We start from the raw sequence: 19,726 nt of genomic DNA on the forward strand, positions 1-19,726 counted from the left end.
ATCCCTGCTGGTTCCCTGTATATTTTTCTTTACTTCACTTTGCATAACCTTTACTTCTTCCTCTATTTTGCAACCATATTTAGCCATTTCTGTGAGCATCCTGATTACAAGTGTTTTAAACTGTGCATCTGATAGGTTGGCTATCTCTTGGCCGCTTAGTTGTATTTGCCATGGAGCTTTAATCTGTTCTTTAATTTGAGCTACATTTCTTTGTCTTGGTGTACCAGTTACGTTGTAAGGGGCAGAGCCTTAGGTATTTGCCAGGGCGGGGCAACCCACATTGCTGCATTGTGGGACTATATGTGGGGGAGAGGTCAGAGAGGGAACAATGTCACTTGTTTGGCTCTGGACCAACCTTCAGTCACTTCCCCTTCTACCTACAGCAATTTGGGCCCTTCTGGTGCTGATTCTGGGTTGAGTGGGTTTGTTTATGTTCTAGGATCCTGTGGGCTGCTCCAATAAACTCTCCTTGGGGGTGGGAGTTTCTCTGGCTACTGCAACCCCCACGGATTTTTATAGCCAGAGGTTTTTGAGGCTTTATTTCCCCGTGCTAGAACCCTGGGTTGCATGGTCTGTCTTGCTCCCTAGTTGTTCCTACCAGTTTATCAGCACGCAAATTTGGGACCACCCAGTCTGTCAGCCACTGCCTTGCTGTGTGCTCTCTCCACCACAGCTTCCTATTTCCACCCCATCCACCAGTCTGGATGAATGTTTCTTCTTTAACTCCTTGGTTGTTGGACTTCCATACAGTTCTATTTTCTGCCAGTTCTGGTGGTTTTTTGTTTTTAAATTTGTTGTCCTTCTTTTGGTTGTGCAAGGAGGCAAAGTATAACTATGCCTCCATCTTGGCCAGAAGTCACCCAAAGATTTAATTTTCATAATTACAAATGAATAACAATCTTATTTTATTAAATGATGTCTTAGTGGGCATGGAGTGCCATAAGACTAAGTGGCTTAAACAGCAGATATTTATTTTCTCATGGTTTTGGAGGCTGAAATTCCTAGTCAAAGTCCAATGGGTCTGTTCTGCTGAGGACTTTCTGCCTTGGAGTTGGCCAACTTCTATCTTCGCATGGTGGAGAGAGCGTGAGCAAGCTCTCTGGTGTCACTGTAAGGGCACCAGTCCCATTGGACCAGCGCTCCACCCTCACGACCTCATCTAACCTTATTACCTTCCAAAAATTCTATCTCCAAATACTATCCTACTGGGGATTAGGGCTTCAACATGTTAACATTGAGGAGATACAAACATTGTCTGTAACAAATGGTTAAACATTAAAGTACACCAAATTAGTGAGTAAAAGTGGGAGTGCTTCTGTTTCTTAAATGGACATGTGATAGGTTGATGCAGATGAATATCCAGGAGGCAGCAGGACAGTGGCTTATCTCAGTGTCATATTTATTATTGAACATACTGGAACTAAACTGAAGTTTAGTAATTGTAGCAAATTTTAATTTCTATAGCATTTCTACTGGTATCACAGTTACTGGCATATCACTCTCCTTTAGAATTTTTATTCTCAAAAATCCTAATAGTAACTGTTTACACTTCTGTAGTGTTTTACAGCATTTACAGAGCATCTCCACATACATCATTCATAATAAGCCAGTGAGACAGGTGATATCTCTGTTTTCTATCTCAAGAAATGCTTATTTAGTATAATATCCTCATTTGATAGGTAAAGAGCCTGAAGTTCAAAAAAAGCTAAGTTACTTGTCCAAAGTCACACAGTGACTAGAAGTAAGACTCTAGGATTTCACTATATGGCACCCTTGTCACCACACACACTGCCTCATGAACGAATATTTTCTTGCCATATAACTCTAATTTTAGTTCTCATGATATTTGGTCAGAGAGCCATGGTTCATGTGAATGGATGAGAAGAACTATTTCAGTGGAGCTCTTTCCTACAGGAAAGATGAGAAGGATCTATTGGAACTGAGGCTAACCAGAACAAAGGCAGCTGTAGTAAAGTGAGTAGAGCTTGGGTATTTGATTCAGACATCAGAGCTTCATCACTTTCTGGAAAGTGTTTTCGGTTATTCTGGCAGGAAAAACTAGTTGTACGAAAAGTATATTCTCTGAGGAGAATTTCTATTTTATGTCTACATTTAAAAAAAAATTCTAAGAACTCCCAGGATACTGTCAGGCAGAACCTTATTCTCCAGGGGATGGTGGAAGCCTCTTTTCTGATGAATGCAACCATGGATAGACCTGAAGATGTTGAAAGTCTCCCAAGAAAGAGCCACCTAGATCACCTCACAGAGAGGTTCAGAGTTAATGAGACCTTCAGAGTTCTCTGACAGCTTTATTTTAAATAGCTTTATTGAGATATAATTTACATACCATTCAGTTTACCCATTTAAGGCTCACACTTTAATGGTTTTTTAGTATATTCCCAGATTTATGCAACCATTACCACAATAAATTTTGTAACATTTACATTACCCCAAAATGAAACCTCACAACCATTAGTAGTTACTCCCCATTACCTCTACAACCTCCTTTTCCCCCAAACCCCATCTCTAGGCTATCACTAATCTTTCTGTTTCTACAGAGTTGTCTGTTCTGGACATTTCACATGAGTGGAATGATACCATAAGTGGTCTTTCATGACTGGCTTCTTTCACCTGGCACAATGTTTTCAAGGTTCATGCACATTGTGACATGGATCAGTACTTCGTTACTGTTTATTGCCAAATAATATTCTATGGATATACCTTATTTTATATATCCATTCATTCGTCAGTTGATGAACATTTGAGTTGTTTCCACAATTTGACTATTATGAATATTGCTGCTATGAACACTGGTGTGCACATTTTTATGTGGATATATATTGTCATTTCTCTTAGATGTATACCTAGGAGTCAGAATTGCTGGGTCATCTGATAACTCTATTTTTTAAATTCTGAGGAACTTCCAAACTCTTTTCTAAAGTGACTGTATTATTTTACATTCCCAATTGCAGTATATGAGGGTTCCAGTTTCTCTACATTCTTTTCCAGGGTTTGTTATTGTTTCTCTTATCGAATATAGCTGCTTTAGTGAGTATGAAGTGGTATCTTGTAATTTTGATTGGTGTTTCCCCAGTTAATGATATTGAGCATATTTTCATGACCTCACTTGTATATCTTATTGGAGAAATGTGTATTTATATCTTTTGCCTATTTTTATTTAAGAATTTTTTAAAAAACTATATTTTATTGATTATGCTATTAAAGTTGTCTTGATTTTTTTCCCTTTGCCCCCCACCACCCAGCAACCCCTATTCCCTCAGGCAATCCTCTCACCCTTGTTCATGTCCATGGGTCATGTAAGTTCTTTGGCTACTCCCTTTCCTATACTGTACTTTACATTCTGTAACTACCTATTTTTGTACTTCTTTTTTAAAAATCTTTTTAAAAACTTTCAAATTTAATTTATTTATTTTTAGAGAAAGAGACGGAGAGGAACATCAATGTGTGATTGTCTCTTGCATCCCCCGTAATGGAGACCTGGCCCACAACCCAGACCTGTGCCCTAGACTGGGAATTTAACTGGTGACCCTTTGGTTCACAGGCCAGCCAGCAATCAGTTTACTGAGCCACACCAGCTAGGGCCCTATTTGTACTTCTTAATCCTCTCACGCATTCTCCCACATCCCCCCCTCCCATCTCTTTATCTTTAACCTTTGGCATTTTAATTATGATGTGTCTTGGAGTGAGCCTCTTTGAGTCCACCTTGTTTGGGACTGTCTGTGCTTCTTGGACTTGCATGCCTATTTCCTTCACCAAATTAGGAAAGTTTTCTTTCATTAATTTTTCCAACAGATTTCCAATTTCTTGCTTTTCTCTTCTCCTTCTTGCATCCCTATGAAGACAATGTTGGATGCTTAAAGTTGTCCCACAGGCTGCTTATACTATTCTCAATTTTTGGATTCTGTTTTCTTCTTATTATTATGAATTGGTTGTTTTTTGCTTCCTTATGTTCCAAATCATTGATTTGATTCTCAACTTTATCTACTCTATTGTTTTTTTCCTGTAAACTGTTCTATTTCAATTAGTGTATTCTTCATTTTTGACTGGATATTTTTTAAGCTGCTGAGGTCCTCACTAAGTTCCTTGAGCATCCTTATAACCAGTGTTTTGAGCTCTGCATCTGATAGATTGCTTATCACCACTTCGTTTTATTCTTTTTCTGGAGTTTTGATCTGTTCTTTCATTTGGGCCATATTTCTTTGTCTCCTTTTTTTGGCAGCTTCTCTGTGTTTGTTTCTATATATTAGGTAGAGCTGCTTTGACTTCTTATATTGGTAGTGTAGTCTAATGTAGTAGGTGTCCTGTAGGCTCCAGTGGCACAGCCTCCCCACTATCACCCAAGCTGAGTACTCAAGGTGCACCCTTTGTGTGGACTGAATACACCTTCTTTTTGTAGCTGGGCCTTGATTGCTGTTGACAGATCAATGGGAGGGATTTACCAGGCCAGTCAGTTGCAAGGACTGGCTGTGACCACTGACCACCTACCTCTGTCCTCTGTGGAGGATCAGCTGTGTAGGGGCAATGTTGTGGTGCTCTGATGTGGTCTGTAGTTGTCCACTGGGTGCACTGGAGCCTGGGGTTTCCAGGGTGGTATAGAACAAGATCAGCCCCCACCTGTGTTTTGCCTGGAACCACCCTGCCTGAGCTGTAAAGCAATCTGAAATGGCTGGTACTTGTGCTGGGTGTGGGGATTTCTAAGTGAAGCCAACCTGTGAATCTAGACTGCTAGGTCTGAGCTTGAGGCTCACTGAGGCCAGCTGCTGCTTATTTGAGATGATTTAGGAAGTTCTGAGGCATGAGTCAAGGCCAGCCATTCATATGGAAAAAGCAGTTTGGGTGGGTCCATAAATTGGGTGGGGTGGAGTCTCAGCTGGATTCCAAGGTGGGTCAAACAGTGTTAGCCAGGTTGCTGGAATCCTAGACAGGGTACTTGTCTGCTGGCTCTGTAGGGGGAGGGCCCAGAAAAGGAACAATGGCCTCTGCTTGCCTTGATGCCATGCACCTCAGCCTCCCCCTGTACACTACTGGTGCCTCTCAAGCTGCCACCCCCGCACTGGAGCCCAGAGGGAGTTGAGTCTGAGTAGGTGAGTCCATGTGTGGATTCTTTAAGAGGAATTGCTTGGGCCTCCAGAAGCTTCTTCCACTGACTCAATCCCCACTGGTTTTTGCAGCCAGAAGTTATGGGGACTTATCTTCCCAGCACTGGAACCTGAGCTCGGTGCCCTGGTGTGGGGTTGGGACTCCTCACTCCTGAGATATCCCTCCTGAATTTTTATCTACCACACATGAGTGTGGAACCAGCCCTTCTGCGTCTGTGCCCCACCTACCAGTCTGGATGGATGTGGTTTCTTTAATTCCATAGTTGTCAGACTGTCATTCAACTTGATTTCTGTCACTTCTGGGTGATGGTTGTTCTATATCTTAGTTGTAATTTTACTGTGGTTGTGTGAAGAGGTGAGCCATGTCTGCCTATGCCGCCATCTTGACTAGAAGTCTCCTTTGCCTATTTTAAACTGAATTGTTTATCTTATTATTATAGAGTTGTAACAGTACCTTCAGCTTTAAGTCTTTTATCAGATACAGGGTGGGGTAAAAGTAGGTTTATAGTTGTGAGTATGCAAAACAGAGTTTACAACTGCACACCTACTTTTGCCCCTGCCTGTATATGATTTTCAGATATTTTCTACTATTCTGTGGTTGTCTTTGAACTTTCTTGATGTCCTTTGTAGCATGAAAATGTTTAATTTTGATGAATTCCAATTTATCTACTTTTGTTGTTTGCTCTTAGATTTCTTTTTGTTGGTTACATTCAAAATTAATAAGGACTCTGAACTCTAGAAAATGAGCGATTTGTAGAATATCAGTTTATTCTGAAATTATTTTAGTAAGAGATATTTGTGAGGGGATCATTGCTAATGAATTAGAAAATTTTTAAAAGATGTTTCAGGAAAGACCAAGAACGTGGCCAGAACAGGTTTCTACTGTGGTGTATCTAATACAAATGCGCTCTCATACCTTACCATACAGTACAGCACACTGGTGCCCAGCTTGGGTGCTTGCAGCTAGTGAAAGGTACTGTATGTGATGTTATGTGCTGTTTTTTTGTCCCTATTTAACTTTATTCCAGGGTGAAACTCAAAGGACTAGATGACCAGTTCTTTGGACACTAGGTTTTACCAGAGCATCTACGTAGAACTGGTTGGATTTCTTGTCATCCCAGAGTTATTGGAACTGAGCCTCAATTTAGAACATTCTTTAGTGAATTGTACTTAGGACCCTAATATCAGAGCACCCTGTAACTCTTTGAGGTTTGAGTCTGGGCTCAACATTCCTGTCACATGTCATCCAGCATCCACTTAATCACCTTCAGTGACAAGGCACTCACTGTTGCTCAGAGAGCCTATTTCCATCTTTTGGCAGGATTCTTGTGAGGAGCGAAATATTTAGGGTACTTGGTGTGGTATCTTGCTCATCATAGGCATTCCACGATAGATGGTAGCTCTTATAGTTTTTGCTGGAAAGTTTCTCTTGTTGAGTTAAAATCTTTCTTACTGGAGCTTATCCCAATTAATCCTAGTTCTTACTTCTGATGACCCCATAGAACAGTTTTTTTAAAGTGTGACCTTTAAATATTAAAGAATTAGTATATAAAGTGAATAGCCACAGTTCTGTCTTTCCATATGTAACATTTTTTAACTCCCTCTGCTTGTTTGCTAGTAGTTAGTGGTTGCCAAACCTGTCTGCCCATCAGAATTGTCTGAGGAGCTTTTACTAAGTACTGATACCAGAATGTGTCTGTTATGGGGCTCAAGTGTGTATACTTTAAAAGGCATCCCAGTTGATTCTGATGTATGCAGTTTTAAACCTGTAGCTCTGGCCTATTGAGAGAGAAATCAGAGTGTTAAGTATAAGGGAGTAGAGGCTTAAATTTGCTGACCTGGTCCTGTAAAGTAGGCTTTCTCAGCTTCTGCACTATTGACATTTTGAGCCAGATACTTATTTGTTGTGCGGGGGGGTGTCTCCTTGTATATTTTAAGATGTTTAGTAGCATCCTGATCCTGGAGATGCCAATAGCCTGTTCCCCTCCATTCATCAAGTTCAAAACCACAATGTACCCAGGTGTTGTCAAATGTCTCTTGGGGGAGAAAATCACCCCAGGCTGTTTAGTACTACCACAAAGGAAAGAAAATCCATAGGTTTGATAGTTGGAGAATAGCTAAAAGTGGCTCTTAACATACCTCCTTCTCTTAGTATCTTCTTACGTAGATATTACATGTAACTAACCATAAAATTTGGGGGTTGGGTTAGTTCTTACTTGTTTTAAATAAATCCAACATATTTCAGTTTTTCTAAATTTTTGACATACCATAGATTATGCATAGTCCTGCAGTATTCCACTAGTCCACTAGTAAAACATTGCTAGTCTTTAAACCTTCTTGTTCATAGTATTAATAGTTATAACAATCTGGTACATCCTCCAATATCAGGAAAAGAAGCTTCCATTTAATTTTTTTATTGCTTGTTCATCCAAATGTTCTGTTGCTGATATTTATCCTTCTATGTGTATGCCGCCTCCCTCCACTCACTTCCCCAAAGCACACAGACACTGACTTTAGAGGAAGAACAGGAACCCTGTGACCACCTGTCTAAACTGCATTTCTATTGACCTGTCTCACAGTGAGAGCCTATAAGAAAATTGTAGAACTGAGACATCTCCTGGAAATTGCTGAGAGCAACTATAAACACTTGGGAGGGATAACAGAAGAGGATCTAAAGCAGAAGAAAGAACAACTGGAGTCTGAAAAGTAATATCCTCCAAACTTTAATGGTTTGTTTTTAGTTACCTCTCTAAATGCCATGTGAGGGCTTGTTGACCAACAACTTGTTTTTTTCTTTATCCCACTGAAGGGTAGAAGATTCTATTCTGTTTTCCTCCCATGTCCCCAGATGGAGAAAGTGTTGAGATTTTTTTTTTTATTGTGGTAAAATATACATGTAATATATCATCTTAAATATTCTTAAGTATACAATTCAGTAGTGTTAAGTACATTCACATTTTTGCATAACCAATCTCCAGAACTCTTTTCATCTTGTAGAGTTGATTTATTTTGAGACTACAACTACTTTAAGCTTTTCAACCAACACATTCTCTAACCATCCCTGTCAAATTGGACTGCTTACTCATGAATCTGAGGCCTGCTGCTGTGTTCACTGACTGTAGTACCACGTCAGAGAATGCTCTTGTGTCTAGACTGGAGGCAGTGAGCAGTTGCGTCCTTTCCTTCCTGTACCCTAAGTTGGCTCTCTGCACATTTGGTGCCTCTCTACTTAATTGCTGCTGGAATGGAGGATGCATAGTGTTTCTCCCACTGCCCTTCTGCTTGCCTATCTCTTTTCAAAGTGGACAGGGAACAAAGAGAGACAGGAGAGGAGACTTTTGATTTAATATGAACTTGGTTTTGTAAAGAGCAGTCCACATGGAGTCTCCTTTTTCCCCGCCCTCTCCTTTGGTTGGGTCTCTTTCGCTCGTACTCTTAGAACCTCCTGTTTCCTGTTCCTGCATCCTCTTCTGAATATAGACTCAGTAAGAGGTCTGGTAAATATATTCAGAGTAACATCTAAATCTTTGATAAGGGTTAATATGTTATCCTTCTATGGGTACTTGGGAAATTGAAGAGAAGACACAGCTTTAAGCCAAAACTGGAAAACCAAAGGAAAATTTTTTTTAATCAGGGTCCTTCTTGGTATCTCACAAATCACATCATTTAGTTAGCTGTTCATTTCCTATACATTGATTACAGGATTTTGAGATGTAGAATACTTTTAGTATAAGAGCTTAACTGAAAGTTTTTAGATCCCTTGTAGTCTAGAAAAGTACTTCACAATGGAGCAATTCTTTCCTAGATAGTAAGTATTAAAATTTTTATTTTCTTTGCTTCTCTTCTAAGTGGGTTACTCTATGCTATAGCTGCTTGAATTACTTCCAAGCACTACCTACCACATGCTAGGTACTAGATAAGCCTCTTGTATACATTACCTCCTGAAATATTTGCAGCTCCAAGGGCTCACTACATGGATTAGGAAACCCAGACTTAATATTGAGGTTAAATTACTTGCATAACGTCACGTAGGGAGGAGGAGCAATGGGGTGGACCCCTGAATTTGGTGGAGCCAGAATTTGAGCCTGAGTCTAAGTGTCTCTAAACCTGTTATCTAAGATTATTACAATTTTAACATTCTTTAATGGAACTTTTAATTCTCATGTTCCCATTTCAGTGAGAAATGATTCTATTATTGATGTAAGTGATTTTGAACAGAATTTTTTTTGGAGACGGCTTTAGCTTTTGTGCCAGAATATAGTTTCCTATCAGCTGAGACTGTAGTGTTCCTTCTGAGTTTTGATTCCTTTGTAGAATTCGTTCTCAATTTTGTGTTGAATGCATCTTAAGGCATTTATTGTTTGGGTACAAACTCCTGATCTTAGATCTAATTGTAAAGAAAAACTGGGTAAGTATTGAGTTCAGGGAAGTCCTTTTGTTTTTTGTTGTTATCTATTAGTTAGCCCAGACTCAACAATGCAGTGACTCTACTCTGGGGGTGATTTTCTCCTCTTCTTTGCTGAATCCTAATCTTCCACAGTTGCCATTCTTCTCTACATTCAATCTTAACCCCACTCACTCCTCTTGCCTGCATTTATTTTAAAATCTTCCTGATGTCTCTCAGCTTCCTGTTACTGACCCCTAATTCTCCACTCCACATCCTGCAGTCTGTTTTCAACACAGTGTACAGAGTAATCATTTTAAAAGCTGAATCGAACACTGACCAATGTGGTTTAGTGAGTTGGATGTTGTCCTGCAGACTGAAATGTCCCAGTTCAATTCCTAGTCAGGACACATGCCTGGGTTGCAGGCCAGGTCCCTGGTTGGAGGTGTGTGGGAGGCAAACGATTGATGTATCTCTCACACATCAGTGTTTCTCCTCCTTTGTTTCTCTCGTCCTTCCCCTCTCTCTAAAAATAAATAAATAAAATCATTTAAAAAACCCCTAATTCCAGTAAGTCTCTCATACTGTTGACTGAAAGAAGCTAGGCATACAGAAGTATATATTGTACAGTTTCATTTACAAGCATAGGCAGAACTAATCTAACATGATAGATACACAGAAGTGTGGTTGCCTATGGAAGGAGGATTTCCTGGGAAGGGCGTGAGGGAACTTCTAAGGTGATGGAAGTGTTCTGTATCTTGGTAGTGGTGGTCTGTATAAAGGTTTACACATTAATCAAAAGTCATTGACTGGTTCACTTGGTAGTTGTGTATTTCTTGCAAAGTAAATTTTACATCATTAGAAAAAAACCAGCAAAGCCAAACAAAATAAAAATCTAAGTCAGATCATGCCATTTCTCCGCTCAGGCTGTTACCTGGCGGGGCAGACCGAGTGGGTGTGCCTCAGGCTGGCCTGAAGTGTGGGTTTTTGACTTTGTGTAGGAAAGATTTCACAACACAAGTCCAGGTGATTTTGAGAGTACGTTTACTAAAGCTGGGGACAGTGAAACAAAGGAATGCCTTAGGATAGAAGAAACAACAGGAGAGCCTGGGCAGTGTTCTGCTTTGGCTCCCTAAAAACCTTACAGGAAGGAAGTGAGCCAAGATGGGACTGCTGTTGCCTTACTGAGAGTCAGAGAAAAGGTGGCCTTGATTTAGGGGGTTAGCCCAGGATGAGCTGCCACTGCCCATTTCTCCCCTGGCTGCAAGTCTCATGGGGGCCCTTAGAGTTTAGGAGGAAGTAAAAGTTCATGCCTAAGAAGGGACATGGGTATGCTTTGTCTTGAGGTTTTTTAAAAGTCTTTTTTCTGTGGGAGAGAAACTTACAGGAGTGTTTCAGCAGGATATTCATCAGCTTTGCAGGGCATTTTTATACGCTGATGCACCAAAATGAGTGTACAGAGGAGAATGGGATTGTTCTTCGGTCTGCTTTACTGTTTCACTTTTATCTTGTGTCTGGCTCTCATCGAGTTTTTATTTGTTCCTCTTACTTCATCTGTTCTTGGGTTTAGCTAGCGCAAATGGTGTGAATCGGATCTCTGTTCTCTATCTCCCAGATGAGAGTGAGTTAAACTATGTATTCTCTGGTTAGGGAGGAGAGGTATAAACTATTTGCTCTTAAGTGTCCTAAGTTAGGAAAGATAAGGTCTTGTGCTCCACTAACTGGCTATACATTGTTCAAATTGTTCAACCTTGTTTAATTTTCTAGTCTGTTTCCCTATCATTGCCCAGGAATTTTCCTAGCTTCTTACTATCATATCTCAAGATTCTCCAATGGCTTCCCATTTCACTCAGAGTGAAAGCCTAGGTCCTTGCTATGCCTTATAAGGCTCTACATTTTCTGGACCCCTTTCACCTCTTTGACCTGCTACTCTCCCTTTTATACTTTAAACTGTTCCAGCCACATTGGCCTTTGGTTTTCTTCCAGGTCACCAGGCATTCTTCTGACTTGCTGTCCCCTTTGTGTGGAATGCTCTTCCCCCAGGTGTCTACTTGATTATCTCTCTTATTTCTTTAGAACTTTGCTCAGAAGACCTCAGTAAGTCCTTCCCTGGCTACTGTGTATGAAGTGTTAACCCCCCCTTCAGCAACATTTTATGTTATTCTTTGTTGTTTTATTTTTTCTCCCATAGCATTTATCAACTTCCAACATGCCATATTTAGTTACCTATTTTCTTTACTGTCTGTCTTCCTCCCCTGCGAAGGCAAGCCCCATGAGGGCAGATTTGGCCTGTGAGGGTCACTGCTGTATCCCCAGTGTCTAAAGTCTAGATCAGTGCTGGTTCATAGTAGACTCTCAATACATTTTGTTGAATAAGCAATTATTTGTTACTTGCCTTAAATATAATGCATGGATGCTTTTCACTATTATGAAAAATAATATTTAGTTCATATTGGAGATTGATTAAAAACAAAATATTTTTTTGACAGGACTATCCAAGAGCTGCAGGGCCAGCTGGAGTATGAACGACTACGCAGAGAACAATTAGAATGTCAGCTGGATGAGTGTCGAGCAGAGGTGGATCAACTTAGGGAGACCCTGGAAAATACTCAGGTCCCCAACTTTATCGCAGTGGTTAGTGTCCTTAACACATTTGTAGTTCTCAAGAAATAGCATACAGGAATAGCTAAAGTACAAGATTTGGACTGGGGCTATTTGGACTTGAATCCTGGCTGTAATCCTTTTTGGTTTGAACAAGTCATTTAACTTCTCTCTGCCTTAGTTGTAAATTTATACTTTCTAGAGTGTTGTAAGGATTAAAGGAATATATATGTGTGTGTGTATACATGCATATATATGTGTGTGTATATATCTATATAGAGATACAGATATAACTTTATATATACACATATATAAAAAGTAGGTTTATAGTTATTTGTATGGAAAAATACAAATTAATAATACAAGATTAAAGTGTTTTGCATATTCACAATTGTAAACCTACTTTTGCCCATCCCTGTGTATATCCATCCATATATGTATTGATTAGAAGAGCAGCCTGGTTGATAAATGTGCAGTGTTATTGTGCTTATTGTTATTGTAACATGTTACAATAACATGGTACACAAGTTATTGTAACATATGTTATATGTTATTGTACCATGTAAGTAAAAAAAATATTTGCAAAGTAATCATTGATTCCATACCCTTAGCTCTTTTCATAATTCCCAGCTAGAACTTTGAATTTTGAATTCAGAATATAGCTCTAGAATTTAGAAAAATGCTTAGAGTGATAAATGAAAAGGATAGATATCCAGAACAAAGCTAAAAAGAAACTGATATGGAAATAGAAACAAATACAGGACAGCAGGTAGAGTATTTCCATGATAGAGTGACAGTGACAGCAAGAAATCCTAGTGGTGCTTGCATTTCAGGCCCCAGGCCTTGTATCTGGTCTCAGAGTAGAACAGCAGAAGGTACACTGGAGACACTTTGACCCTTGCTCTCTCTGGGAGTGAAGCCAGCCATGATGTGGCACCTGTGGACAGCTCATGTGACAGAGTGCAGGGTTTCAGGTGCATTTCACATATTGCCTCCATAGGGAAATGTTTTCTTCAGTCATCAAGGGTGAATTAGTTCTGCTCCAGACCCTGTATCACCTCAAATCTGATCTATAATGCAAACTTCTGGGCACTTTTTAATTTTATTTTGTACAAACTCATCATTAGTCTCTTTAAAATAACCACTTTTAAATAATAAAATATATATGTGCTGCTTGTAAAATATTTTTTAAAAAGGGCAGACATTCCTCTCTATACTGAGTTCCTCTCTCCAGAGGAAGCTACTGTTAACGATTTGGTATGTCTCATTTCAGATGATATTCTGTTCATTTAGAAACACATGTGTGTATTTCTATGCATATACAAATTCAAACACTTTCCTGGGTTTAAATTTTCCAAGGAATATAATTAATTATAAATAGTCCATTCTCTTCATTTTTGCAGTGTTCACCTTGTACCCCCCTTAGCCCCTGGGGAAACTTTAGTATGGAGGGGCCAGCCTGTGCAGCCATGTGGCGTTGGCTGAAGACACACACTTTTTCGTAAACTAACCACTTTTACTCAAAATATGTTCCCTCTCCACCTCCAGGCAGGAACTCTGCTGGCTCGAACAGTCCCCTCAAAGGCATGAACATACGCTGTTCTTGTCCAGCTACCTAAACCTTTTGGACATCACCGAAGCTGACACCTTTTGAGTCATTCTAAAATGATTGTCTACTTAGAGAATTTTAGTTTTCTAGCTATTTAAAAATACCCTTTTCTTTCCCAAAAGCTCTCTTCTCACAGTGGGGTTCAGTTTCATACTCTACAGCACATCCTTCTTAAAACATCACTCTCTGTGAACAATGTGTTGGTTTTTTGGAGAGCCGACTCAAGGTCCCTACACTTTGGGCCAGCTGTTGTGCAGTCCTGCCTTAGGTTATCTGGTTTCTGTAAATGAGCGATGTCACTGACCTCTAGTGGCAGCTACAACCTTGGTGCTGCTTATTTTCTACCGCAAATGTGTCTGAGTCTCAATTTCCTCATCTTTAAAATGAGGATAACATCTACCTCATGGCATTGTGCTGATGTTAACGGAAATACTGTATAGAAACCCTCTCTAGAAGTATTTATAGTATTATATTCTCCCCTCCTCTTATCATTTTCTTTTTTTCTCCTTTCTTTCCATTTTCTGTGTTCAAGTTGAACAAACATAGCCCATGGATAAATAAATGTGTAAGAGCCTTATATATTTGAGAGTAGGAGAAGTTAGTTTATTTTGGAGTCTAAATAAATAAAGTATAAATAAAATGTCCTGTTTATTCAGTGCTTATTTATGTCGATTCTTCAAGAAGCTCTGACTTAAATTTTTCTCCTGCCGCTTTCTGGTCAGAGCCAATAATTGATTATAGCTATACTTTTAAGACTTTCCCCCATGTAATAGAATCTGTAATAGTGTAATTTTTATCCAGAAAAAAATTCTTATGATACTTTCTTAGGATAGCTTGATCAGTATTATGCACTTAAATGGCTTTTTTATAACACAACTGGTTTTGATAATAATTATTGGTATAGTGCTTTCTCACATATTGTCTCATCTTAGCCCACATTAAACATCACTAGCTTTATTTTCTTCTGTTCTCCTACATGTAGCCTGTATTTTCTGAACTTCCCCACCACCAAGCCTTTGTTTATTTTGTCCATATACCTGGAAAGCTCTCTGTCAGCTCTGCTTCTCTGATTCTTCTAGGAACCATCTTGTTAATGAGCCCAGACTTAATCCCCCTGACTACACATGATCTCTCCTTCTTTTACCCAATACTTCGTACAGTTTTAATCGCACCTCATCACTTGTAGTAGAGTTTAGCTGGGTACTTACTTTACCCACAGTACTGAAATTTAAGTTCTGTGACATCATCTAACTTACCATAATAACAACATCTGTATCATTTACAAGTTACTGAGTACGGGCTATGTGTTAGCCTCAGTGCTATGAACTTTATATCTGGCAGATCTCCCAAACTGGTATCATTCAGGAAGTCATTAGCGCAATGCGTTGGGCCATGTTTGCTAATTAAGGATGGCCAACCATAAAAGTTTGGTAATAGTACTACTTCACCTTGTTATATATGTAAACTATGAAATACAGTGGCATCATATGCCAGCTCCCAATGAAAGGTTGGTTATTATTGGTTTTCAGATTAGTTGGTATATTTTTCCAGGGGAAGAGACCATCTATACTTACCCGATGCTCACCAGTGCCTTGCCACACTGTAAGGGAGGGCTACCCAGTTCTCCATCTAGTCCTCTCTCCAGTTTGCAGCTGAGATGGGGGAAGAAACAGACATGTGGTTCTGTTTTTTCAGGTGGTGGTGGGACAATGGCAGCTTACTTCTATGCTTGGACAGTATGATTTGAGTTAAGCTGACTGACCTCATTAGCAAAGGTGTGGGCAGGGACATGTGGGGGAATACCAACTCCAGCCATGGGACCTCCCCTGGACCTGTTCCTTGTGCTGTCATGGAGCCCCTGCATTCAGATTGGTTCTGCCTAACTAGGTGCAAGCATTTTTGACTGAAAGAATCATTCAAAGATAATTAACATCTAGTGAGCATCCACTGTGTTTCTAGCCCTCTCTTTGTCCTTCCCATAGCATTTATTAAGTGATTCTTCTGTGTTAAGTCCTGAGAAGAACATGATGGATAAAAATACTCAGAAACAGTGGGTGGGAGGGCAATGTGGAAAATGAGACAAGGGCAGCAGAGGGACATTGTGTGAACACAGAGGAGGAGGGAATGGAGAAGCCAAGAAATATGATTTCTAGCACTGTGGGGCTTGCAAAGAATATAGATGACATAGCAACACTTTGTGCATTTCAGTTAGCAATCTGTTGTGAAATATTAGTCTAAGTCAGCAATTTTCAACCTTTTTCATCTCATGGCACACATAAACTAATTTTTAAAATTCTATGGCACACCAAAAATATATTTTTGCTGATCTGACCAAAAAATAGGTATAATTTTGATTCTTCCACACTGATGGCTATTGTGTTGGCTGTTGTCATTTTCTTATTTGACAATCTAAGGGAAAAGAGGTCAGTTTCCCCTGACTAAAGTCAGGTATTGCATGTTTTAAAAATTCTTGTGGTGCACCAGTTGAAAATCACTGGTCTCAGTCTGAAGTAGAAACAACAAAGTGTTCTATTTTGGGGACATATTAGGTAGAGAATAGTACTGGGCAGTTTCTCAAGGCATCTCTTAGTCTTGGGAGTCAGCACAACATGATGCACTGGTTCTTCAGTTTTAAGAATTTATTTATACAAAATCCTAAAAGAACTGTAATCCAGAGTTGAAAATGTTAGTATCATTACTTTTTTTTTTTTTTTGGAACAGATAATGTAGAAAGATAAATTGTGTCTAGGATAGAAATCTTATTTGGTTCTCTTTTTTTTTTTCATTTGTAGGAAAATGCCTCTTCTTGTGAGTCAAGCAAAGAGAAGAGGCGAATGAAGAAAAAAGTGTCTTCCGGGGGCGTTTTTGTGAGAAGGTACTAATCAGTGAAATAACTAAATAAACTTGCTTGATTTTTCTCTTTTACTTTAAAAGTTGATGTGTTAATCTATGTAAACTCTTTTAAAAATACTCTGATGCACTGTTACTCCAAATCAGAAGGCAGAAATATGTTCCATAATGTCAAAGCAATAGTTAAAATTACATGAACTCAGTTGTACTCCCCTCCCGATACATCCTTTTTATATTTATGTAGGCAAGTCAAGATTCTAGATTTATCAGTATTAATTTAGCAGATACATAAACTTTAAAATATAATATGGTAGCATCTAGAATTCAAAAGAAATCCAGTACTAAATGTTAAAAATTATTCTACATATTAAAAATTATTAAAAATTCTATTATAGCATTCCATTATAAATTCCATAAATTCTATTATAATTCCATTATAATGGAATTATATTTCTTTTACTTGCTAGAGGCTACCTTTTACTACTACTAGGGTAAATATTAATTTTTTAACTTTTAAAGTTTTCAAATGACTTGACTTTAAAAAGCATCTGGACTTGGGAGAAAAATGCAACATAAGACCAGTAACTTTTAGAAACAGACTTCTTTACAATAACAACCAAGTATTTCACTCAGGAAAGTTTTACAAAAAATGGAGAACAGCGCTTGTTAAAGGAAGAAAACAAAACCATAATCTATGCTTACTAAGAATGCCTATTTAAATAAAACCTGCTTTAAAATTCAAACATTGCTCTGTCTTACACGCTCTATAAGAAAGGATATAGAGATGAGGGAAATTGCATAGACTAAAAACATGTTTGTTTTTTTCCCCCTTGACTTTGCTGACTGAAAAAAACAACTGTGGCATTGCATTTCAGTTCTGATTTCAATTCCCTCCCTTTCCTACCCAGCCCCACTCCTCCTTGACCTAGCAAACATTTGTCTCTCTCCTAGGGCAGTTGTATCCTCCTTTCCCCTGAAGATCTGAAATGTAGCTTTGGGCTTGCCTGGCAGCAGCTTCTTGGCGTACATCAGACTGCCAACCTTCTAGTCCCTGGCATGTACTTTACATGGACACTAAAGGCTATTTGGACCCAGTATCACCAGGGCCAGTACGCCCTGATATGAGTGTATGTGATTGCTAAGACCAGTACAGAGCTGGTCAAAGGTCTTTTAAGTGTTAAAACCTTTTTGATAACCTTTATAGTCATTTTGTTAGTTTTTCTGTGGTTTCCAGTAGGCTTTCAATGTATTGTAGTAATAATTGTCAACGTTTATTGGGCACTTACTATGTGTGGGATCTGTGCCAAGTCGTTTACAGATATTCTCTCAATTCTCACAACAGCTAAAATAGATATTTTATACATAGAGGTTAAAAATAATTTGCCCAGAATCAGACAACAGTGTGGAGCCAGGATTCTGACCTTAGCAGGGAAAGTTCAGTCTGCATTCTTCTTCACCACTGCTGGGATTCCCAAATCCATATTTCTCTCACCATCTGGGACACAACTTTACTTTTTCCTTCTAGCCTGATGACCTGAAAGTTAAACCCAATCTTGGAAGTAGTCTGTTATACTTGCTTCAGTTTTCTTAAGGCTACATCTCCAGTCTTTCTCTGTATGAGTACTGTAGGAAATAGAACAATGCTGTAAGAGAAGTATGCGCTGTTGTGGCCCAGGTTCCCTGGCTGTCCCCCAGTATCCTTCCCTTTTTCTATATTAGAATTTACTTGGGCTTATGGATGCTCAGGGTAAGGACTTGCCTTCCAGCCTCTTTTGCATCTAAGATACCAAGTTGTGGCCGATAGAGTGTGAGCATAAATGGTGTGTATAACCTTAGGGTCATGCCTCTAAAGGGAAAGGGTTTGCCCACCTCTGGCCCATTTCTTCTGGAATGTGGATGTTGTGGTGAGTCATGGATCTGGTGGGTGAGGGCCACAGCAGGGAGTCAGAGCAATAAGATAAGTAGGATCCTGGCCCCTGATACACAGAGCTGACATAATAGCCCTGGAATGGTTACACTTGGGTGGTAGGTAAGAGAAATAAACCTCTGTGTTATTTAAGCCACTGTTATTTGGGATTTATTATAGCAGCTAGGTCTCAAAATTATGTGTATTTGATTATAAATCATGAAAATATATTATCATGTTATAGGTGGTATTTTCTAACACTAAGCAATTCTGATTTGTCTGGATACCAATTGGGTGTTCAGCAATTTAATTTGGACATCAACTACCCAGGGTTTAGAATCAGATGCTACAAGTTATGTGCTCAGTCTCACAAAACTGCTCCCACTTCAGACATCATTTGCAAGTCCCAGGTTGTCACAGGTACTTCTAATTGCTGATGTGGGGGTTACCATGTCACCTTCCTCGGGTTCAATAATTTGCTAGAATGACTTCTAGAACTCAGGATAATACTTCACTTATTATTACCAGTTTGTTAAAGGATACATCTTAGGAACAGACAAATGGAAGATGCATGTGGCAAGGTATGGGGTGAGAGGTACGTGGAGCTTCCTTGCCTTCTCTGGGTCTTTCCCCTCCTCAGTACCTCGATGTGTTCACTGGGTTGGCGATGGATGGTTGCACTCAATCTCTAGCTCCTCTCCTCTCCTCTTTCCTCCCTGAAGGTTTAGGTAGGGGGTAGGGGCAACTAAAAGTTTCAACTCTCTAATCATGCCTTGGTCTTTCTGGCAACCAGTCCCTACTCTGAAACTATGTAGCAGCTCCTAGCTACCAGTCATCTCAGCGACAAAAAAAAAAAAAAAGACACTCTGGCCTTGGCTGGTGTAGCTCAGTGGATTGAGCGCGGGCTGCGAACTAGGCATCGCAGGTTCGATTCCCAGTCAGGGCACATGCCTAGGTTGCGGGCCATGGCTCCCAGCAACTGCACATTGATGTTTCGCTCTCTCTTTCTCTCTGCCTTCTCTCTCTAAAAATAAATAAATAAAATCTTAAAAAAAAAAAAAAGACACTGAAGATTCCAAGGATTTCAGGAGCTGTGTGCCAGGAATTGGGGACAAAACCCAAATATACAAGGGGGGACCCCCTCAAAAAATAGCACTTATAAAAAAGAGGGTTTTCAGAAACTACTATAAAGGACACATGGACAAAACCAAGGGGGAGGGTGGAAGCAAGGGAGGGAGGTGGGTTTGGAGGGAATG

At 39.5% G+C, this 19,726-nt stretch overlaps 1 protein-coding gene across 8 annotated transcripts in view; it reads left to right on the forward strand.

The window, feature by feature from the left end:
• Positions 1-16,647, forward strand: part of ANKRD42 (ankyrin repeat domain 42) — a 61,656-nt gene extending 45,009 nt beyond the window's left edge. For 5 of the 8 annotated variants that reach the window (XM_045817996.1, XM_045817999.1, XM_045817997.1 and 2 more), the window contains 3 exons: positions 7,700-7,826; positions 11,994-12,138; positions 16,507-16,647. In XM_045817996.1, the coding sequence (XP_045673952.1) occupies positions 7,700-7,826; positions 11,994-12,138; positions 16,507-16,596 (362 nt within the window). In that variant the 3' untranslated portion in view covers positions 16,597-16,647. Of the gene's footprint in view, positions 1-7,699; positions 7,850-11,993; positions 12,139-16,506 lie in introns of those variants that run through there. The other 3 variants (XR_006783304.1, XM_045818001.1, XM_045818002.1) reach the window with 3 other exon arrangements.
• The last annotated feature ends 3,079 nt before the right edge of the window (positions 16,648-19,726 follow it).

This window comes from Phyllostomus hastatus, unplaced genomic scaffold, assembly GCF_019186645.2.
Source record: "Phyllostomus hastatus isolate PE091 unplaced genomic scaffold, TTU_PhHast_1.1 phas_scaffold_317, whole genome shotgun sequence".
NCBI lineage: Eukaryota > Metazoa > Chordata > Mammalia > Chiroptera > Phyllostomidae > Phyllostomus > Phyllostomus hastatus.